This window comes from Venturia canescens, chromosome 8 (assembly GCF_019457755.1).
Source record: "Venturia canescens isolate UGA chromosome 8, ASM1945775v1, whole genome shotgun sequence".
NCBI classification, from domain to species: Eukaryota; Metazoa; Arthropoda; class Insecta; order Hymenoptera; family Ichneumonidae; genus Venturia; species Venturia canescens.
Genome location: NC_057428.1, coordinates 13,431,007 through 13,456,109, shown reverse-complemented (window position 1 = coordinate 13,456,109; position 25,103 = coordinate 13,431,007). Strand labels below are relative to the sequence as shown.

The following is a 25,103-nucleotide window of genomic DNA, read 5'->3' as shown; positions in this document are numbered from 1 at the left end:
ATCACGTTACTTATGGACAAATGCAACGACTTACCTTCGTTGGACAAATTGGACAGCAAGATCCAGGGGGTGCTGGAAGGGGATTGCTGCAGGCAACTGAGCAGACTGTCTCTTTGCAGACAAGTCTTCCCACGTAATCGCAAAAGCAAGCTGTACAGACGTCTGGTTCCCAAGAGGTTCCCTCGGGATGCGTCGTATTGTGGAGATCGGTGCACGTAGCACGACATCGACAAACCTATTCGAAAATGAATATTCCAAGCTGCAGGATTATTGAATGTTGAACGCGATAGTTTTTCTGGGTCATCTCAACATTTTTTGCTAAAATAAATGCACTTTTCGAACAGAACAGATTTCTTCTAACGCAGGACATCAATGATCGAGTTCAATCATATTTTCAATGAGTTCTGCAAGGAACTTACAGGGCAACCGCGTCTGTTGGTTTTGTAGCCGTAAGGACATTTTTTCTTGCAGCCTGCCATCGAGGGACAGCCTGCTTGTGGCTTACATTGGCAGAGAGTACAGTCATTTTCGTCCATCACCAGGCCACGTTCGCAGTGCAAATCACACTTGAGTTCTGGACAAACGACTCCGGAATCTTCCGAAGTTACTGCCCCGTTGTGAGAGGATGGGCCGTCAGGTTGTTCGTCCTTATTGCAGGCGCAAGCGTCACAGCCATCGTCGTCCTTCACTACCATGCAATTTGACCCACACTGATGGAGAGGTAGACACTGCTCGAGCAGAAAAAGATATTCAATATCAAAGCATTCGCCGATTGAAATTAAACTCCGATGAATAAATTATGAATGCAAATATAAATTGATGAATTAATGCGAAATTTATATTTGGAATAATGTATAAAATTCTGCTCGATGGATATTAAATTCTGTTCGTTATTGCTGATCTCATTTTCCATTATGGATTTTACCCTCAAAATAGTTCGATTCATACATTTTAATACTTTTCGATTACACAGTTGAACGACTTTTAATAACCGCTCAATCGTACATTTTCATAATTCTTCAATCTCGTATCTTATGAAGATTTTTAAGAGAGCGTTCTACAAGAAGAATTCAATATACGGAGGACCGTAAAATTTGACTACGCTGAGATTTATTATTGCCCTTCAGACACGAGTTCGTGTTTGGATAAAAATATTGGGGGGGAAAAAAATGAAAAATATCGATTACGTAAAAGCTTCGATCCGGATTGAGTTACGAGGAAAATCGGATCTCGTGGATGCACGAGTCTTACGAATTGATAACAAATGGAGATCCGAGCGGAGTGGATTAAAGTTAATACAATTATTTGGCGGAAGGAGTCTGGGACTGAATTATCAGGGATTCGCCACAACATAGAGAATGCTCTGCTTTAATTGGCTTCACCTGTTAATAATGAGCTTTGCTTCTCCCCACTCAGTAGCGACGTTGGAATGAGAATTTAATCCGTACGATCGTTAAAGTGTCGCGATTGTAGAAAGAGAAAGAGGGAGAGAGAATGAGAGAAATAAAAATAGTCGAGCTGAGAGAAAAGGATCGGCGAATGATAAAGTAACTCGGTACCAAAGGGACCATTGTAAAGAAAAAATTATAAAAAAAAACTTACAATGCTACAAGAGTGCAAAACTTTTATTGATCACTCGAGACTGCTGAACAAACGGGAATCAAAGTCTTCCAAGAGGGACAGAAATGAGGAAGGTAGAGAGAGGGGAAGAGAACTCTTTTGGTAACAATTTTTCGATAAAGCTTCCAAGAGAGTTTCCAAAGATATCATTTCTTCGGGTCTCAGTCTTTTATTTCTCGCAGTTATCTAAGAAATATAATGAAAGCCCGGGGGTACGTATCTCTCTGTGTGAAACGTTTTCTCATTCCTATTCGTCTCCCCAAGAGACGTTAAGACAAATGTAAGAGAAAAAGGACACGGGGAGGGAGAGAGCGAGCGAGGAAAAGAGTGTATCATATTGAGTGGAGCTCGTAGTTCACTAGATTTTTCACCGGAAGCTTCGAATTCGGTCCATGCGAATAGAAAAGACGTTGCGAACGTTCGCTCGTATCCTCTGCTATATATAGGAGCCCTCGAGCATCTCGGGAACGCGTTTAATAACGTCGTCCTCCTCCTTCTCCTCGTCCTCTATCCTCATACTTTTTTCCCTTTGCTCGTCGTTACAAGCAATTGTTTTTTTTTTCTTTCACTCGAAACGTAAGAATCCTACCTCTTCTTTCCTTGTTACAAGGTTATTGCAGGAATTTTTATCCTGATATTTTGACCTAATTTATTTCATTGTCGCAATAATTTTATCTTAAGAAAAATACGAAGAATTCTGCGCCTTTTTCTCCTTCAACTTTTGCTACGAAATGACACTCTAATGAAAAAAACATCAAAGATCTTTGAGATACAGAGATTTTTAAATGAATCCTTGCGTACCTTTGTTTTGGGACACTTGCAAGATGGACACTCGTCCACTCCATTGTCGAACTGGCCGCATGGTAATTGGCAATCGTCGAGAGACGGACAATTGTTCGGAGGAGCAGTCGTCTCGTTCGTGGGTGTTAAGCAACGAGGACAACACTCGCCGGGCAAAAGGGGTGCTGGATTTTCGCAGCTTTTGCACATGGTGGCATGGCACGAGATAACGCCCGTTTCGCAGGTGCAATTGACGCAGGGACCTTGCTGCCATTCCTCGCCCGACGGACGGGGAATCCCGAAATCGTCGACACATTTTTTTCGTAGCTGACTATCATCGTTTTCGTCCCAAGAAATGGTTTCTGTAATTAAAATGGTTTTTCAAGCCAAACTGAACCAAGCTGCTAGTTCTTATTTTTGTAAATCAATGGTACAAATATTTTGACTCATTTGAGCTCTTAAGGTAGCCCGTAGGATCGAATTTTATGGGTGTCTAAATTAGCTCGATTTTTACTCCCTAATTCAAGATATTATCACTCTAAATTAATCTCAGAGTTATTAATTCAAAATAGTAAATACATTTTTTCAACTTATTTTTATTGGATGAAATTACAAGCCATTGATTAAACGGGGATCCATCGCTGACTGAACCCCAAATTTTATTCGTCCCTGACTGAAATACTTTAGTTTTGTATATAAAAAATCGCTTTAGAGAACACAAAGGGAAAACATAAAGGGAAATGGAGAAAAAAAAGAATTAATAAAAAGACAGAAGGCTGTGACAGGAATGGCTCAAGCCAAGGAAAAACAAAATGCCGAAATAAGTAAATGTGAGTGCTCATTTTACCAATTTAGTTTCATCTTTAACGTAACATATCTTCATTACTAATAAGACATTATATGCTTCATTATTATTGTGTACTTTTTAACAAACTTCGTAAGAAGCGTTCATTCGTTATATGAAAAGATAAGCGAGTTTTTACGCATAGTCCCAATACCCCTGTGTATTTTTCTTCATATTTAAGCACGTTTATCTAAATAATCAATATGACGAACTCTTTCAAATTTAATATGCGTATTTTGATATGGGACTATCTTAAAAAAATTGTTTCGTGCATGAACTACCTTAATTCAGCATTCAGCTTCAACTATTATAGGATTTCTTAGTAAATATGAAAAAAAAAGATATTCTCCCTAGTCCCGATTGAAAATCTACAAAAAAGGTTGATAAAAGTTTCAAAAAATTTCACATTGAGACTAAACCAAAGCATTTGATCCAGGAGCAAAGTCTCTAAACGTCGAGTCTCCCAATTGAGACAACCTCTAAAATCAATGAACCGAGCTCGAAAAGAGCTCGTGCGAACATCGTGGTGGCTCACAAAAAAAAACACGTATAATACGCTAGTATCAAGCTATTCCTGTAAGGTATGGGGCCCAATATTGCTTCGTGAACTCAAGGGATATTTGGAATAGCGTTGGATTTCGACACCGCCAAAGTTCACTGGTCGTTGGCGCATCCCAGTAACTTATGCCACCTTTCGTATAAACTCCATACTGGCAGAGGTATTCAAACCCTTTATATATATTTATATGCAAGCGCATACAGAACATATACAGTTATAAAATGGCGGGAACGCTCGAAAATGTATTGCAAATGTATACGTTGTACAAAACACGATCGTATACGCGTACAGTGGTAGAACGCTCGTATTTCACAAGGAAATCCCGGCGGAGATCCGAGATAGTGCAACTGCGAGGTGGTCTGCTTCTGTTTGCGGGGGAATAGCTTGAAGTTCGTTTCACCCAATACACGTATAGGCATCTAGATTTTATATCTAAATATATGTATACTCGTGCATACACGCGCGCTCAAACACATATTTCCACGTGTATACATTTTCTGTTATATTCTAACGGACAGCCAAGTCGTAATGCAACGACTAGGTTTTAACCCTCGAGGAGAAACGGAAGAGCGCGATTCCGGATAGTGCCTACATCGGAACGATGAAAGGGCGTGTTTGAACCGTCGAGAGAAGCATTCTGTGAGCGTTACTGTGCCACCTGTGCCGGGTGCGTAACAATATAAGTCGTTTTCTTTCTATACCCAAATGTGTGTAATGTTTATATGAGATTTTTTATGTGAAAATTTCATTGGGAAAACCTGAGCATTTTTAGTTGGCATAAATTTCGAATGCGTTGTTCCTTGGGGGAAAAAAGAGAGCCTTTGCAGATTAGTTTTTGAGCTTTTCACAGTGTGACTCAGACATAAAACTGTTATTGAATTCAACGTTTATCAATAGCAAAGCCTGATTTTTTATGGAAATGAAAAAAATATATGTTGAGCAGCAAAATCTAACGAATCGATTGAAAAAAAAAAAAAAAAAAAAAAAAGTTCTACCGTCTAGTTTCTCAGATATTGCAAGTTAAAGTTCTATGGTTTCTTCATCTCAACACTTGGTAATCGTCAAACAAAAAATGTGTATCGAAATAACTCGAGAACGGTTCTTACGATTTTCTTTATTTAAAAGACACAGTGTTAGAGTATTTTCTGAAGAAAGAATTTCAAAAAAACACGATCTACCGTCTAGTTTTAAAAAAAAAATGATTGTAATAAAAATCATATGAGAATTTGGGTGGAAGCTTGAGTCATTTCTTGTCTCGCGCTGTTGATTATCACTATACTTTAGGACCATATTGTACGCTCGTATATGTGCATACGGCATGAAGACGTATTCTAGCAGGGGCGTACGCAAAAGAGAAAATATAAAAATTCCAAAATCACGAGAAATTATGAAATTTTATTAAAATATCGTAACTAAATGTTTTTTTATTGATCATTAACGATAATTTGAATGACTTTTGGAACATACTTCACAACGAATAATGTTCACACAGGAAGGAGGTTGCACTCCATTTTCTACGGCGCTTAGCTCCCGAACTACCTTAAGATTCCATCGCTTGTAAAAATTGAATGAATGGCTCCGCGTGTAGCAAGTGACAAGAATAAGTCTCTTGGTTCCCATTGGATCTGAAAAATTTCTATATGCATTCGAAGACATCCTGATAAACAATTTGTGTTACGAAAGCTCATTGGGAATGCAAACGGCTCAAAATAAAAAAGTCACACACGAGCTATTCCGTGAAGGTACTCTTATGGGGTTCGAGTTATCCACTTCCTGAGAGCTTGAAATGACGATATCCGGACGGAAAAACGCCAAAGGAAAGAACCTGCTGGATTCATGGTTCAGGACGAGCCTGGCGAAACTAGTTAGAACACTGCTGCTTTGATACGACTTTTGTAATTACCTGAGGGAACGCAGTTGTACAGCGGGCAACAGCTGCCTGGAGTAACCGGGACCGCTGCGGCTCTTACTTCTAAAGGTCGTTCGCCTGGTCCACATTTGTGGGTCGGACAGACCGACACGCACTCGCAAGCACCGTCCTCTGTGAGTATACTGTCCGGAGGACATCTCGTACTGTGAACACCTGAAAAAATAAGGCAACAATGACGTTAATATAAACCGAATGTTTGTAGCTCTTATCTATTAAGGATTATTAACCGTGGTAATATTACTCAAAGTTAATTCTCATTGTTCGTAAATACTGAAGTTCGTTTTACAGTGGGATTTCATGGGAAGTAAAGCTCAGTGTGAAACCTGGTTTAACAAATTATTAAACTCGATGTCGCAGGGCTTATTATTGCAAGAGTAGAAAACAGAAAAAAATCATCGTATCGAAATATCTAACAATTTTTTGTTAAAGGAAAGTTGAAGCGAAATGGAATGTTTGACAACGTAGACAAATTAGTTTTCAAATCTTAGCACGTGGTTCAAGTGTCAAACTATAAGCAGTTCTCTGGTGCCTGATCCAAAATTCCGCTCCTTTTGAGCGCAGCTCTTTGTTGAAGTGACATCAAACATTTTAACTAGTGTGCATTTTGATAGACCGTCGTAGCGGATCAATTTTCGCTTTTGACATTAGATTCGCCAAGCTCTTTGAAATTCGATTTCGAGTTTGATTAACGCGTCGCGACATGGTGAACTTGTGGGGATCACACTGTCAGCACGTCAGAGCTCCTTTCGGGTAACACTTTCCTCGATCGAAGGTGGCAAAGCGATTGTGAAAATCTTTATCGTTTATAGGAGACGATAAATTTCGTGTCGAATTCCAGAATAATTTTTTAGGGGCTGAGACGTTTATAGAAACGAGGTGAAATTTTGAATAATGATATATGAAAAAACCGAGAAACTCGTTTAAATATTCTATTGCGATGCTTCGCCAATTTTTCTATTATCGTAACGTTAATTCAAGTTGGGGCAATTCCGAGAAAAGTATTGAATGATCGTGCGTTAATACTCGAGCAAACAAAAAGGTTTGACGGATCAACGAAAGCTTCGGTAACGATTATTTTTTTCTCGATCGTTCGTCCCTCTAAAGCGCCATTTCCGTTTATTTTCACTCCCGTAGCGATCTTATCCCGGACGTATTCAGACCCTTGCTCTGTTTCGCGCCTTCAACATTTCGTTTATCGGTGAACGATTTCTCGTTTGAAAATCGTGGAAGCCCAAGCCAGAAAACGATTTCGAAACGGGTCGAGAGCGAAATGCGCGCGACTGGGTTCTTGAGTCTTGTACGTTTGACACGAACGATATAAATATCACTAAAATCGTTGAAATTACAATCGTAAGGCCAGAAAACCGAGTTATTCTTGCCTCCGAGACGGTATACACCTTCGTGCATACCTTTTTATACACACACACACACACATTTATACGATTTTCTATCAGATCTGTGTACTTATATGTGTGTGTTTGTGGGAGAGAAGAGAAAAGAGGGTGAAATTTCGCTTTCGATAAAATCACGATTTCGTTTAACACTAGAACTCGGGAATTTCTCGTAACGCAAAGTATTTTAAGGTTTAAAACTTCCGATGGAAACACGAATCACTCTGCATTAACGAGAAGGCATACGTGCCCCGCTTATGGAGCAATTTTCAATGTAATTTCCGGTGAGTAGCTTTCTAACTCATGAAAACATAATATTTTTTCATCTCAGAAGACGATTAGAATTCAGACTGTACGGTTAGAACAAAAAATTTGAAAGTTCGCGCTTTTTATTACTGGCGATTAAGTCCCGAAATCAAAATTCAAGTCACTGAGAAACAAAAATGACTGATTCAACAGCAATTGATGTTATCGGAAGAGTTTTAAAACTATTTTATTCGTTTAACCATGTTTAACCTTGCGACGATCATATATTTCATCAGCACCCCGCAATGTCACATTTTGTTGTTCCAATACTTTTTCCTCAGTGTGTAGACTCGTATTTCAAGCCGTGAACGCAGCTCAAGAGAAATTGACGTGTATATTTGAAAGTTAATAATGCATCTCCTTTCCGAAAATTGTTGTACGTATAGAAATGATTGTAATTTTGTTATAACCTGGAGCTAAAAGCTCACGCGTAGCAACAGAGTTATTCATTCTGCAACATCCTGATATGCATAATGTACACGTACATTACTTTCGGTGTGCTCGGAGACTTCAAAGTCGAATCCCACCTCGGGACCCGTCACAGAACATAACTTTTCCTCAGAGCATCACCGAACCGCTGAGCTATTATCATACAAGGCTTGTTGCCGCTACTTTCCTCTCTCTCGCTCGCGCTCTTGTATTTACTTAAGACGTCATTAACTTGTCGACCTGGTTTCCACTCTTGCTCTTTCGCTCCTGGCTCATGCATCCTTCCTACCATTTCATTTTAATAAACGTCCATTAGGAACACGGTATCGATCCAAGAGACATCGCGGCTCTTTCGACCAAGGTCAGATGGCAATTAAATGCACTCAAAAGTTTTTGAATGTTGTTAAAAAAAGAAAAAAAAAAAAAACGTAGCAGGCAATTTCCAGCGAATTGAAACTAATTTCGAGCAACATTCGACTATTCTCATAACGACCCTTCGAACGTCATGTGCATAGGGATTGCGATTATAATTTTGATTCTTGGAAAAATGATAAGAAATATAAAGAAACGACGCGAGTTTGAAACCTTGCACAATAATCATTGTTTTTTTCCTTGCAGGCGAAGATGCAGATCCAAAAAAATTGGTAAGTGGTGAAAAAGACAAGTCGTTATCAATCGTGAGTGATATTGACTCCGACTTACTTACAAATCACAAATTTTTGTTCCCTGTTCCTTGTGACGGCTTTGTTATCGCATTGAAAGGAATAAAAAGCTCAATAGCTTTTTCGATGTGTGATCAATGAGGTGATCGATGCAAACGACTTGGATAGAAATTCGAAGTAATAAAGAAACTCAATAGCCGAACGATCATGAGGAACGCTCGTCGACGAAAAAATGTCGAGGGATCAGGGGGTGGGCAATATCGAGTAAAATAAGGGATGTGGAGCATAAGGAGGATCGTTTGAGTACCGACAACAATGCCTTTGACAGGCGACCGAGACGTTCAACAGCAGTGGACCCTCTTGCGTCTTCAAAGGCACTGTGAAGAGAGAATGGAAAGCGGAGCAAAGTTCCGCACGTGCGACCCAGACGACGCTGAAGGGTTTAATGCTATTTCGTCTTAACATCTCAACCACACGAAACACGTAGAACTTAAGGGGTAATAGTAGGTCACTAAAGAGCGCAATACATGTGAGCCCATTGATGCTTAGGTTCTTGCAATGTGGGATTCAACTCCCAAACGCATGTCGTCAAAAAGGATTTTCAAATGTTACTTCAAAATGCAGCATTGGATTATATACTTTTCGATGTATTCGTGAAGAGAATATTCGATACCAGTGAATGGGGAAGTGTTACCTTATGTTTACAAATTCATAAACATCCATCGACTTTGGGGAGTTACTAATTCAAGGGAAGTTACGTTAGAATATAATCGGGCTTGGCTCAAGCGAATTTTATACTTCAAATTGTAGAAATTTTTTGTTTATATATAAGTTTCATAATTCCTGTTTTATAAAATAGAGTTTCAGGGCGTTAATCACAGATGTTAGCTGTTCCGCGATTCTGATTAGTCCACTATACGACGGTTTATTATCTGATACTAAATGTAAATTTGATCAAAGCTTGAGAGGAATAAGTAACCGGCGAAGATGATGATCTTTTTATTGAATGAATTATTTCAAATTCATTCAGCAATTCCACGATTACGTTTGACACTTTTCAGACGACGAATCAAATTTCCTTGAAACAATTCTGGAAGACATAAGAAAAGACAATAGTGAATTAACCCTCTCGGACCGTATGTTGCTTCTACGCAATACGCGCTTCCAGGCCCAATGAAACTGCATCGGTCAGTAAGGTCGGGGTTCTAACTGCCTATTTCAATCAAGCAAGGTTAGATTGCACCTTAGATACTCCTAAACCAAGAGATAAACTGCTTTAACTCATCGAAATATCAATATGAAGTCGGCGTTTCATGTTGAGTTGGCGTTGTGTGAAAAGGTGCTTTAGTTATCGCAAAAGAAAAGTGGGTATAAATTTTTTTTTCGTACTCCAAATGTTATTTCCTTTCAAAGGGAAGCTAATATGATGTATTTAAGGTATTCGGTGCTAGATTCATTCGTAAATTTTCCTGATTTTGCTCCCTAAGGATCTGGTGCTGCACGCAGCGAACATTCAAAAATTAATATTTCCCAACAAAAAAACCGAAATGTCACAATGGATTCGGAAACTAGAAAGTATTTTGAGATAAAATTATGAAGGGAATCATTTTCCGTCAACGCGAAATAGGTCTCGGTCTGAGAGGGTTAATGCCACTTTATAGACAAGCAGATTTTATAGAAACTTGAGGAAGTAAATTGAAGAATAATTTTTTATGTGTAACTTATTTTTATTTTTTTCATTTCTGATTCCACTCATATCGAGTTTCATTCTCTCATCTCTCGTTACCGTGAAATAAAATCTGTAAGTAAAACGATGAGAAAAAATATGGATGAGTCTGTATCCACACGAAATATTGGACTCGAACGAACGATATTTCATGGTTTTTATTCCAGGCAAAATGTAATCCCATCTGCGGATCTTTTGGAGAACGAATTTGTCCCAACAAATTTTCGTTACTTGTTGCCCCAATGGGATTTTGTTTCACTTCGTTTATCAATCTCTTCCACTCGTTATTACGCGACAGGAATATATATAAATGAGCGGGACATTGATTTTTTATGTATACTTCTGAAAAGATTGAAAAAGGACTGCGTAAAAAAATATCGATAACGTCAAAGTCAGGGAATGAAAAAAATTCAGCAAGTAATAAAACGTTCGCTGTTGAAGTTTCATGATATTTGCATGCAGTTTTCAGGATGGGAGATACGCGGTTTTCCAGCTCTTTTTTCAGCCTTTTGAACTTCTTTGCACTCTCTTTCTGCTCAACCCTTTTATCAGTAATTTTTTCCTTGGCTCAATGCAACCGGGAATGAAAAATTGATTTAAATGCATGTGTGTATGTGTGCCTGAGTGGGACCAAGGCCGCACAATGTCAGGAGGCACTCCGAAGTTCACTCAACTTCATTCTTCTTCAATAACAATCAATAAAAAATATTTTCAATAATTTCATTGATTCGATGCATATAATGACAAAAATTACTCCAACATTTTGTCAGTTAAGATTCTTCAGTAAACGCGTTTCGTAACAGCTTCGTTCACCGAGCAATACAAACGCTCCATTCTTTTGGGAACAGAAAAAGTTTGCTGCGTTTTTTCTCTTTTGCAGCACACGAGCTTCGGATTAGAATCGCCTGTATGTAAAGTCGTGTGCAGATGCCTCAAATTACGCTTGTATGTGACGTGGTACAGGTGAATTCAACGATCGAGCAACTGGAAAGCTTGGGTAAGAGGGGAAAATGTGAAGCGCGATGTGTTGCTTCGATGAAATCGAACGTAGAAACAGAAAGCACGTAGTGCATCGCGTACATTCGTGTCTAGATGTATATACGTATATGCGTATCCGTGAACACATCGTATCGAGCCATTGGAAACGTTGAAACAGGGTGACGTGAGGGATTGGATTGAAGCCAGCGATAAAATCAGGGTGACCGAGAGAACTCGTACAGAATGCATCGAATAACAAATTCGTTGGCCGAATCGATCGCTCACATACGTGCGTGTATCTCGATATCCTTACGGAATGTCCGAGAACACAAATCGTTTGAATGGAAATTAAAATCTCATCGGATATAAAGCACTCACGTGAATTTTCCTGATTTTTTTTTAATCAGACACGCCAATTGTTTTTGTAGGATTTCCTTCTAAAAGTCCGAAATATTTCAACGGAGATTTTAAACATTCATCGAACCACTCAGGACCTCTTTCCCTGCAGGGTTGTATTTTGTGAATGCACGATTATAAAATTCCTTGATCGTGCAACATTTCGACTGGCTCTTAATGAAAATTCATCACAACGCATTATTACGTCTCTCAGCAATAAGAATCAAATTTTTTTTTATTAACCTATTATTGGTGCTGTCAAACTCAACCGCTGAGTTTCTGCTTGCGACATTTTCCAACTTTCATCGATGAGATTATCTCTAAACACGCGGACGCTCCTTATTTTCATTATCGTGACGGATCCCTTATAATTTTATTTTTATTATTATTAAATTAATTTAAATTTTTATTAATTAATATAAAATTATTAATGTATAAAATAATTTTAAAAATTCAATTAAATTGAAAAAAAAAATTAGAATGAAAAAAGAATTATTAAAAAAAATTATTTTTAAAAATATATTATTAAATAAAAAGTAATCATGGAATCTCCGTAAGCAATCATAAAACTTGTACGTTTTTTGCAGCTGAAATTATGTTCAATAAGGTTCGCTAACGTGGCTCAAAATGATTTTGTCTATCCACATACCATTTTACTTTATTGCAGATAAAAATCGTTTTTTCTAAACTTTTGAGGTTTGCAGTAAAGAATACTTCGGTGTAAAAAACACCAAACGAGACGTCATTGAAAAAAAGTAAAAAAAAATTGAATAATTCGTGCAAATATTTTGTTGAAGTACCAAGTTTTCAACACAAAAATTTTATCACATGGAGCATAATTCAGAAAGAAATGATTTTCTCAAATGTTCCTATCATAAATTTAGTGACGTGGAAAATATCGGTCAAAAGATCTTTTCCCACCGGAAATCTGCGTGCATGTGTGTGCATTACGACTGTGTAGTTCAGTAGATTTGAAATGCCGAGTGGATTCTCGTGTGATCGAGTGTCAAGTTCGTCGACTGGTTGAACAGTCGCAAATGAGTCTTTCGGGGCGTATCAAGAGCATTCCCGTCAATTGTCTCTATAGGAGATCCTGCTTTAAAGCCACTGTTCACGGTCCATCTTCTACAGTTCCTATATCTACTTCATGATGTCGGTTAGCTTTGAGCAATCCTACATTACCTGTTCACAGTAGGTGGGTTTAACGGGCTCGAATGAGTTGCCAATTACAGAAAATATCGGATCACGTTACTCGATACGAAAATGAAAAGCAGCAAAAAATGAGTCAATGAAAAGTTAAAATATGTTCGAATACAAATTTCATCAATGGACTCTCTGAAAACGTCGCCAAAGTTTTTTTTTATATTTAACCATAGCAAACAGAACTGAACTTTAACCCGTAGACACTACACTCTCTCTGAAGTCGCACACTCACCACGCTGGTGCAAATTTGCACTTGGACTTTTCAAAAAGTTATTATTTCATCCATGAATCTATGGAATTGATCTTACAACGAGACTTTTTGGGGGTAACAATTCCTTAATAATTGATAACAATCATTAAAAACATTGAAAAATCAAGTTTTATTATAGAAAAATGGCCAAATTGAAGTTCTAGACACTTGAAATTTTCGTTGGTGTAAATTTGCACGTTGACTGACGACTGATAGTTGCTCGTATTAAACGCAATATGTCAATGTTTGTTTCATAAATGAATCGAGTTACGAATATTTTTGAATGAAAGTTTTGAAAATTGTTACCAATCGTGAATAAAATGAGCTCAAGTTATTGGGAAATAAGTTTTTGGTCACTCCTTTTTTGTACTTTAAGTACGAATGTCATTTCATATCTATTTCTGCATTACCATTTAAACGTGACCACGGTGCATGGATTCTGCATCTACTATAGACACGTTCGATAAAGGCTACCGAAACGTCTCTGCTTCACTCGTTCTATCTATAGGAGTTTTCTCCTTCCCTCTGCCCCCCCCCCCGCCCTCCTTTTTCTGCTCCTTTCTCTCTGCTTCTACTATCACCGTAAGTTCCGATAAAATCTCGTCTGATCACGACAAACGGTAAGTATTCTAGCGGTGTAGAATTCCGGGAGGTCGTCTAGAGTCCTGAAAAAAAGAGGACGAGAAAGAGATAGACACTTTGTAGGGCTCCGGCTGCTGCTGCTGCTGCTGCTATCCGCGTCACGACTTTGCTCTCGTTCGATCCACGAGAAACTGCGATTAAAACGACACACGAGTGAGTCTATCGTGCGAGCACGATTGCAAATACATTAGCGGACTCTTCAGAAATACGATTAAATCGTTATCAATATTTCAACGAAATGGCCTCGAATTTTCGTCTGAAACCAATTATAATACAATTTTCTACGAGATTCAATCACGGATTATAAATGAATATTTATTTTTCATCTCACAGAAAAGTGAATTTTCATTTGGATTCTGGTAATGAGATATTGCGAATAAAAAAGAGTTTTCCTCATTCTTGTTTAAACGGTGCAATTTGTTATTCAACAATAACGCAATTGCAATGAAAACTTCAACCTTTCTGTTTGTCAAGCGAGTATTCGAATGAGAAGCTTTTTATTCAGCGAATGATTCCATCGAAAAAAAAATGATTGTTCACGCATCTTTGTGTCCCTTTTCCAACTGCAATTCACCACGGAACCGTCGGCGGCTATCGCGTGTCTCGTTACCCATAGAATACATCGAAGCTCTCTGTTCGACGGGAGGGAGGAAAACACACTTGAACAGATCGACACATTGTCAGACGGAGAAAGAGTAGAGTTTTAGAGAGGAACGAGCAGGGCTCGTATTGTTTCCGAGTTTCCACTTCGGTTCACCATTGTACTATAGTTTTCAACTACGTCGGTTTTCTCTTTCCCCTGGCCTCCTCCTTCTCCGCTCATCTCTCACTTTTCTCCCTCACTCCCACCAATTTTTCGCTTCCCTCGCGTTGCATCGAGCCGCGAAAAGAGACACGCTTTTATCGGGTGCTTTGTCGCGGCCCAACGAAAACCAAGTGGACGCGGCGACACGTTTAGTTACTACAAAAAATCGGTTTGACGTTGAGAAAATACAGGACGGTGAGAAAGGGAGGAACGTTTAGTGGAGGGCAACGTGGAAAAGTTTGTTTCAGTTGTGATAAACCTTGGCGCAAATAGAACCTTCGATCTGTCAATATCACGCATTGTTCTCAGGGCTCTGAAAATTAACGGATATTTTTTTTATTTCAACTTCACTTTCACGCGATGATTCCAACAACTTTTTACAACCAATTCAACCTCAGTAATGGCTATCGTATTTCCAAACCCATTTCGCTCAGAAACAAAAACATATTTTCGAGCATCGAGATGCTGGTATTTTTGGTATACGCATTGTTTCTGGATTCGTTGAACTGGAAGATTCGTGGTAGCTCAATTAATAAACAAGCGCAAACCATTGACCTGTTCGTTAAGCAGCCATGCACATTGATGACCAATATTCAAACGAACTTTTATTAAACCATTCGAATACAATAAATTCGCAGGGCTTAATAACCTTACCGGAAATCCAGAAGTGATTGAAAATTTAATTTTTTGTAGAGATTTTTTTGTGGACAGTGAATTACAACTTCAGGAGTTGAAATTTGGAAATATGCTAGAAGTATACAGCGTGCATCTATTCCCAGAATTATTGTAGGATCTACCGTCTAGTGATTGAGAAAACAGTTAATGAAAATCACATTTTTTGAAGGGTTATAAATAGGCTCTTATGGCAAGCGCACTTCTTGTACGACGATTTGGATTTAATGAAATAGGATCCTCCCAACTTTAAAGAGCCAAAAACGAGAATAAGAAAATAGAATGTTTTTAGATATCAATGACGATGTCTTGAGAAAGCCTTGTTAACGGTGAAAATCACTTGAGAATGAAAAAAGAAAAACACTTTTTTGAGGTTATAACGAGTAATAATGGCATAAACTGTGGAAGGTTTGACGACACTATGAGCCAACTGGTTTAAAATATAGATATGCATGCAAATAGAAAATGGCTGTTGTCACATTTAACTTAACGATTTTACTACGAAAGTATTTTAACCGTTATCATTGTATTAAAAGTGTATCAATCTTAACAAATAAGTTACACATAATTTTAATAATTGCGAGAATAAATTTTATTCGTTTCTTCGATCATGAAAAGAGCAAAAAAGCTCAGTTGCTTTTTTGAATCACAAGTAACGCATGATTTTCCTTAAAAACAAGGCTTCTTGATATTCAACAGAGATTCAACAGAACGACATTATAACCGGTAAAATTTAACGTTGAGCTTGAAAATATATTGCTCTATAAAATTGGATGATCCTATAAGTATTTATATATATTAATTACATTCTGAGAGAATCCGGACCAATTCGGTTTAACATTTTGTGGCTTAATTAAAATCTACGAACTGCGTGAGTTTTATAAAACCCAGTGAATATTCACGTGTGTAGCAATTTTCGAAAGATCTACGAGGATCCCCGATGTTATCTCGTGCATAAACACAGAGAGGGTTGTAATGTTGCGACAACATTGACGTTAACTGCACGGTGGTAAAATCGAAACGAAGCGAATTGTTGGCGGGCTTTAACGCGGCGTGTCCGATCAATCGATATATAAAACTGAAGGAGCGAACATCCGTTAATTAAAGTAATGAACCCATTGACGGTTTCCACGGTTGCCGTGAAATGACTATAACCGGAAATTCATTTTATGGCTTTGGTGAATAGAGACTGATATAATGCGTGACCATTCATATTTAGCGAACGGAATATTAGAAGAGATGGCCTGGTAAAAAGAAATTTGTTCAGGACTGTAATTTTTATTTCAATTATTCTTGTCGATGTAGCTCGAATATTGAACATTGAACTACATTGATAAGAAAGTGATAGAAGTTTTAAAAAATTTTTTTCTACTATCTCTGACTTCGAACAGTTTCGTTTCCGTTTTTGGCTCAAAACTCTTTTTTTTTTCATTTTATTCCAGTTCTTGTTTCTATTTAGTGGCAAAAAAAGTTTCATGGCAAAGAGCAGTGACCGTTTGTGCTGAAAATAATTTTTGGAGATGTTCATCTCGGGCTTCCCGTTCGTAAAACATTAACGTTGGTGAATGAGTAATTTCATTATTATACAGCTGAAATCCAGCGAAAAGTTTTTCCTTGAAGCTCCACGACGTTGGTAAATCAGGCTAGTTTCTTTTACCATCTGTTCAGACTGGTGTCAGCTGTTCCGTATCGTCACTATTTGGTTATTCCAAGTCGAGTGTTCCAATTCGTGGTAATATTACTCTCTTTCCAATCAAATGTTGACTGTCGATTTTAGAAAGTGTAAATTTCAATAAAAGCGAGGAAAGAGATGAAAAAAAATAAGGAGTATGGAACGATGCTTCGGTTAACAGAAGGATCGATGAGGCTGCATTGATATTAGCTCAATTGAAATATTAATTCATTTTCTGCGAGAGATAACTAAAAATAAAGTTTACAATTCCAATGTAAATATAATCATAAATTGAGTTACTTAAAAACTGCTGAGTTATCAATTATTGAGCAAAACAAAGTCGAATAAAAATACAATGGAATTGAATTATGACGGGAAGCTCGTGTGAACGAAAGTGAAATTAGTTCTAACGAGTAGTTATGTAAAGGAATAATACAATCGACTTTTTTTCTGTTTTACGAACGAAAGAAAAATTGTAATGAGGACAATTTAATAATCGAGAACGAGGCATAGTGTAAATTTGGTTCTTGTACATTCCGAAGTACAGGACAATTTCATTACGAATTACGTAACGCTTTTTTTTCTCTCACGTTGGCCCCTCTTGTTATTTTCTTTTTTTTCCACTCGCTAGCTTCCTCTCCATCTCTCTCTGTCTTTATTCCAGCAGTTGGTGCCTGGAAACTGCCGCGGGTAACTCATTTACGGTAATACATTTCCTGAAGAGTCTCGTCGGCGTCGAGAGCTCCGAAAGCACGATGACAAGATGCGCGGTGGAAAGGCCTGCGCCCCTGTTGTACGAGGATCCCTCTCGGATCCTATTAATTCTTTCCGACCTTTTGTCTATTCCAGTCCCGAGAGAGTACAAACCCTTAATGGCAACGACTAGATAGTACCTGAGACTGCTGGGCTTAAACTTTCTTTTCGCTTTTTCGTTGATCATTTCATTCGTAGTCCGCCGTTACTGTTCAGCAGCATAGTTCTTCAAGGTTGAGGCTTTTTTCATGAACGGCGGGACTGGCTCATCGCGACAAAATCAAAAACTTTGACGAAATTTTGTGTGCACCAATCAGCCTCCGCGGAGCCTGACTTTTCCTCGTTTTCACGAGTTTAAATGATGGATCGCTCGGAATATTACGCAGTATAAATTATGTAGTAAATTTATGATCTAATGAACCAAGAATTTATTCAAATTAACCACCAACCCCTGCACGAGCCACGCAGTTGAAGCGTTCTTTTTAAGTGTAATCAAGAATTTCCCATCTACGTTGCTCCCATGTTTACTTCATCGTTCTCCCGATATTTCTTTTCTTCGATTTTCATTTTTTTTGTTCTCCACTCTCCCCATACCAACGCGCCAGCCTTATGCATCGGTTTTCCCCATTTCATTCACCGCGGCAATATATATCGAGGAGCAGAAGCGCAACGTACATACTTCGGCTCACCCTCCTCGATCCATCGAATTTCTCTTTTCTCCCTCCTTTCCCCGGCTCTTTCTCTCGGTTTCATTTCGAATGCTAGTCCCGCTAGCGTATCTACATTCCAGAAACGTCCACCGGAAAACCGAGTAAAGCCAGTATACCGCTTGCAGAGCCCACGCTTTCCTCTTGTATACCCCCGTTCCACAAGCAGTGAGACACATGAGTCGAACCCGAGACTTGAAATTCTTTGGAATCCAGTCTGCAGGCGAACCCTCTTTCTCCTCTGCTCCCCTCGCTCGTGCCCCTCGCGCTCTTATGGAGTCGAGTAAATCAGTACAGGATTCTATTGTTTCACTCGATTCCGCTAAACATCCTCAACCTCCCCAACGTCGAATTCGTGGATATGAAAATACTACAAAATTAAGCTTTTACTGCGTACGCGAAACGGACAAGGCTTCAGCAACTCTGCAGTATACCGAGAATTCATGAGTGTAAATGAAAAGGACAGAAAAGAAGTTCAAACCTTTTAGCAACCACTCGGAGACTCAATAAAGAGATGTAAACGCTGCCAAATATTTTAATGTATGATAAAATTCAACGAATACGTTTCACTTTTGTTATGGTTCTACTGAATTTTTTTTTCCTGAGCACGACGGTGATCTTGTTATGAAGGAAATTGATAGCTCGGGGTAGCTTGAACAGGATGATCGAAGGACTTGGGTACACAACGATCTTGAGACAATATTTTTCGAGCGTTAACAGGCCGGTGGACTCTTTGCAGCTAAGAGGAAAACACGTTGAAAATATTAGCCTACAAAAGTGTTTTCTGCTTACTGAGAAAACTGATACTTTTAGTGATCCTTCCGTCTGATGAATTATTATCATTTTGATTAAAATTATGAAAAGAATAACGAATGAAAGTGAACTATTAACATTGTTTATTTTGTTTGAGGAAGTTCCTCTGACTTTTCAGCCAAGATGCTCTTTCCTATTTCGATTTTTTCTCGGTTTTATTGTACTGAATTTAGCAATGGGAAGGATTTCGGTTGGGGGGTTATTTTAAAAAATGAAAAGTGCAATTACACCGAGAAATTCACGTGGAAAGAAACGAGAGCACGAGTTCAGGGTTTGAGCATTAAGATTTCTTGCATAACAGAGAGAGGAGCCTGATGTTGACATGTTTTTGCGGGACCGGCTAGTTAAAAGCCTGTCTCTCGTCTCAGGAAATTAATGTTTGGCTCAAAAGACGCCGGTAGGCTGGACAAAGTAGCCGTCTGCTTAGGACATGGCTCGCCTTTTTGTTGATGCAAGCCTCGAGGGAGATGAGTACCTTGTGACCTGTTCAAAAGATTTTTCCGACCCTTTTACACGCTGGCCCTTGAGTAAAAACTTTGAAGCTGGTTTTCAATCCACATTCTCACGTTTCACAAACTTTAGTTAGCTAATCCTGTTGCATGAAGCTTGATTGCATTTGCAATAAAAATTGTAAAGCATAATCCGAGGAAAGAGCGTGAAGAGAGAGAGAGAGAGAGAGAGAGCAAGTTGAAGCGAAGGTCGCCTGCTGAAGAAACTCAATTACTTTTCTTAATTAATTTTTTCTCTCTAGTTTCGATATACTTCATTTTTATTCATCATAAAAAATCGAATCGCTACTCTTCGTGTTATCGTCAAAGGCAACCAAGTATACAAACGCTCTTATAGGGCCTCTCGTTATAATAACAGCTCTGGGAGAAACTCTTGATTGAACTGGCTCTCAAGGCCTCTCGTGCAACAATCGATATTGAAAAGACTAAAGTGGTATGAAATAAGACTTTGACTGTTTCGAGAGTACTAATCTGGCAGGACCATCGCAATGAGAAAATTTTTCGATAAATAAAGAATCTTATATTTCATGTGGATTGAAGTTTCATTGAAACATCGCTGTCATCTTAAATAATATTATTAATGAAAAAGTGTGTTTTATCGTTTGTTTGTGTGCTCTTCCTTCACGCCTTAACTAAGCAACCAATCTACTTGATTTTTGGCAGAGAATTAGTTGAAGGGACGGAGAGTAACATACAAGTTACTTTTACTCCTCGTCAGTGTCTTATTCCTCCTGCCAAAGTTTTTCAAATAACCACGCGCTCGAAGCCACGGGTAAAAGCTGGTAATTAATGTATTTTAATATTCAAGGGGAATAACTGTTTTTTATTAAAATTTCACAAAAAATTGAGCGAGACAACGGAAAAGCAGAACAGGGTTGATGATATCCCGACGATGGAAATATATTTGTGTTGGAATATTAAAGAAAAATAGCCCCCAGCGCGAGAGTCTTTTATACGATGAAGTATAAAAGTAGTGAAATTTGAAATGGCTGAGAAATTAATGAATTCGAGCCAGAAGAAATGACACATACGTACGAAGGTAAAATGCGCTGTTACACAGGAGCAGAAAAGAAAAATAGGAAGTGCGAGGATGAAAGGAAAGTTGAGAGCGAGAGGGCAAGGTCCAAAAGGATTGAAGATGAATATAGAACGAAATTGAGATATCCCACGAGAGAAACGTCGATACTCGTTAGTTATGAATAATGGATATACGGACCCCCTGTGACGCTTTGATCCGCTGTACTCGTCGAATTTACGTCTCGTGCGAGTTGCTTATATTCATAGTATAGACGAAACCGTGTGCCCGGTTTTCCCAGCGAGTTTCTGTAGTCGTGTACAGGAGCCTGAAAGGTAAAGAAAGCCTCTGCACGCCGGTTCCTGGTAGGTTCCGGGACGTTTCACAAAGGTTCAAAGGTTTTGCCTACGATAACGCCGACACCTTAATATAACCACACTATCGCCACAGACGGCGCGTCTCAATGCGGCCGACCCTTTTCGCAGAACTCAATTTTACAAAGCCTCTTTCGCCGCGCATAGCTCACTCCACTTTTACCTTCGACGTTTTCACGTCCATGTGTTCATGGAAAGTGTTTACGTTCGTCTCGGCAGCGTCGTTACTCAACCACCAAGAAATAGAAATAAATTTATCTACGGAAAGTTCAGAATCAGCGTTAAGGACCAAATGATTTTTCTCCACATTTTCCAGGCTCCTTGTGAATCCTTTTCTTACTATTGATGAGCCTTCAAGCTCATTATTCAAATAAAAAATTATGCATGTAGATTACGGACTCGATCTTTAATGTTGCATGAGCACAAACTTCCTACTCCACTGGAAATTATGCTGCGAATAATTGATAATAATACCAAACCCCGGTGTGGACTTCATTCATTCAAGTGGTATTCCGAACAGAAACGAATAAAAAAACAACACCAGCGAAGTTAATATGAAAGAATGTACAATATATTTAATGACTGGAAATATACCAAGTTTCACACGCGATTAATGAATTTAAAAAAAACGTGCTAGCATTCGAATCAAAGCATGGAAGAATGTCGATAAAAAAGCATCAAATATAGAGACAATGGAGCGAGTATACACGAATAATTAACTGCATTATTTATCGTCCAATAATAACGCGATACATATTTTTCGCAATGATTATTATGAGACCGCTCGATGTGCCACTTTACATTTTTATAACAATGTTTCATTTACGTATGTAACGCATGTATGCCTAGGATATAATATGCATTGCTGTTCGCAGTTGGCATTTAAACTTCGATGATAAAATCTCGCATATTAAACATCGCTATAGAAACGTGGGCCGTGTAGGAAACAGAGGGTTCCCGCGGAACCGTTATCTATGTGGCCTGATTCGATCGTACCGATACATCAGGCAAATTAATGTGTGACGCAGCTGACACTGTATTGAGCCTCCGAATGCATTGGGGATCAGTGTGTGACCTCAAATTTCTTACTTTGAACCGTTACGTACCAAGCAAACCTTTGACTTTTGGGCTAAAAGATTTGTTTAAGATAGTTCATGCACGAAACGATTTTCTTTAAGAAAGTGTTGAAATTTACTCAGACTTTAAATGGCTAGTCGACTCACACGCGTATCGAATTTCAAGGGGTTCGTCTTATTGGTTATTGAAATAAAGGTGTTTAAATATGAAGAAAAATACACGGGGTGATAGGGACTATGCGTAAAAAATTGTTCATCTTTTCATATAACGAATGAACGCTTCTTACGAGGTTTATGAAAAAGTACACAATAACAATAAAGTATATAGTGAAGGTTTGGGAAAAAATTCGATACGATTGTCTCACTAATAATAAAGATTTTTATTAACGATTTTTTCTTTATCCATTTCCCGTTGTGTTTTCCCTTTGCGCTCTCTAAAACGATTTTTACATAAAAACTATAGTATTTTCGCCAGGGACGAATGAAATTTCGGGTTCAGTCAGTGGTGGATCTCCGATTAATTAATGACTTGTAATTTCATTCGCCAAAAGATAAGTTGAAAAAATTTATTTACAATTTCGAATTAATACCTGTGACATTAATTTAAAGTGATTATATAATTAGAAAGCTAAAATCGGTCCAATTTATACACCCATAAAATACGATCCTTCGGGCATGATCTATATCTTAATCGAAAAGCGATCGTTGAACCACAATATTTTCTATAAAAATAAAAGTATGATAACATTTTGTTTTGTTATTTGATCGTTTGACCCTTCGGTTGAAGCTAGACAAGTAGAAAGTCCGCTTGAGACGTATCTCACGTGAGCATCCGATGCTACTTTTTATTCCTCATCTTTTATTCTCCATCTAGCGCATGAAAGTCGCTCTTTTCCTCTCGTTGTGCTTTTCTCAGCATGCGGAGAAGGATCCGAGTGGAAAGGAGCAGAAGAGAGGGAGATCACGTTTTCACTTCTGTGCGCATAGCTCGACGTAATACGGGCGAGACTTTCCCAGGAATCGCAAAACGTTCCACGGCCTCAGAAACTTCAGCCAATTTATCAAGTAACTCCGATGAATAGTTACTCGCGTTTTACGCCGCTCTTGCGCTTTTGCTGAGTATGAGAATGAGGATTGCCAGAGACAAGAAGAAGGAAAGAGAGAAAGGGAGAGGAATAAGACGGAAGAAAAAAACGAGAGAAGAAGAAAAGTCAAGCGAAAGAAATTGAATACTCCACAGAATTGATTATAAGTACATTCGAGTAGAACCGTTCGAAAAAGTTATTTTTTTCCATGAAACTCAAGCTCATGAATCAAAGGTTTCCCTACGTGAGCGAACGGATACTTTCCATAAAAACCGTTACCTTCCCGATCTTATAAAATACTGTTGCTTCGAGAAATGAAAAAAAGTGTAAACTAAAAAAATTATTTACCTACAGATGTCTCAGACTTCGTCGTGAGCGTCGTTTGAGAATCAAATTCAAATAAATTGCCAATCTACAAAGGCGAGTTTCAAAGCGCTGGAACCTTCTGTCTTTCCTGTTACAGTAGATGAGTATTGTATAGTACCAGACGCACTCGAACGTTACCAGCAAACTTGGCTGTTGCATGGCCAGCGTCAGCTGCTGGTCATACATCCCTTACCACCAACACATTTCTCGTGAATTTTGGCTTTCTCCGCATATAGCACGAGTATTCGGTCCTCGGGAGCGATAGTTATGCGCTTCAGGCATCCGACCATTGTGGACCCCGTCATGTTGCCTTTATGTCCGTTTCTACCAACTATATATCCATCTGAAATTCACCATACTCGACATCCTCCCCGACCTACGATGCACACGTACAAAACTCACACTAGCCCGTCAGCCTTCGTTTATCAATGGTATGTAGAAACGTGAGTACGTGTAATAGAAATGGAAATGACTTCGTTCTTGTGTGTACCACATGAAATTATACTCTGCTCGCTGCATTCCATCATTTGTCTTGAAACGGAGTGAAATTTTGGGCTTCCTCGTGGTCAAAACCACTCACAGGACCAGTGGCTTTCCACACAATCAAAAATATTTACTGGCCGGTCCTTTTCGAGAGTCCAGTCTCGAAATTCAGTTATTTTGGAATCGTCAAACCTGTTAAAGGATTTTGATAAATATTTCTCTACCATTCCTTCCTCTTCATACAGTCCGGATAAGAATTTCAACGTTCCTGCTCGAAACGAAGGGATTGGAAGAACTACGGTTTTCCATTATTTGAATATAAGGGCGCATAAAGGTTGATGGCGTCGATTGACTGGCGCGCTAAATTCTGTGGGAACTCTAAGGAGCAGTAAGAAACATATATGGCGTGCAGACCATTTCAACGTAGGCGATAACAAAGGAGAATGGGCGAGAGACCGAGAGGGAGGAAAAGGATGAAACAGAGGAGGGCGAGAACGGGAGTGTGCTCCATCCCCATAGGTCTACTTGCCGGAGATCATTTTCGAAGTGGGTCTCTTCTTACCCCTCGAGCGAGGTAAACGTCACTGAATAGCGATGTCGCCAATTTCTCTCAATGCGCTTCGGAGAATAGACTCCTTATGAATCTTGGATATCTCGGGTCATACTTACATATAGAAGTATTTTATAGAGTATGTACAGGGTGTTCAAATCCAGTTTTAATATCGCCAACTCCAGTTTAGAACTGAACAAAAACTCGTTCTTTTTTCTCGGGTCTTGTGAGACCTGATTCGGCGACGTTTTCGACGTCGAGCAAAGAAAAGCGACTGGAACATGACTTAATTTCTTTAAAATCGAGAGTTCTGGGCTCAAGTTTGCGCTCCCATCCGTTCGGGCTCGCGGTCTCCTTATATGTACACTGGTAGATAAAGTAAGCCGTCGCTTATCGAAAAATGTTCCCAGAGCAATTTGTCGGTGTCGTATTACTAGCGTTTCTGGACGTCAAGAGACTACCATCTCCGTGGGATATGGCTCTTGAGATCGACCATCATTTTATTAC

At 38.8% G+C, this 25,103-nt stretch overlaps 1 protein-coding gene across 3 annotated transcripts in view; it reads right to left on the bottom strand.

Moving 5' to 3' along the window:
• LOC122414470 (kielin/chordin-like protein) overlaps nt 1-25,103 on the bottom strand; it is a 207,435-nt gene that overhangs the window by 4,832 nt on the left and 177,500 nt on the right. For all 3 annotated transcript variants that reach the window (XM_043425765.1, XM_043425763.1, XM_043425764.1), the window contains 4 exons: nt 5,707-5,886; nt 2,422-2,762; nt 420-728; nt 35-235 (listed from right to left, as the gene is read on the bottom strand). In XM_043425765.1, coding sequence (XP_043281700.1) covers nt 35-235; nt 420-728; nt 2,422-2,762; nt 5,707-5,886 — 1,031 coding nt within the window. The remainder of the gene's footprint in view (nt 1-34; nt 236-419; nt 729-2,421; nt 2,763-5,706; nt 5,887-25,103) is intronic.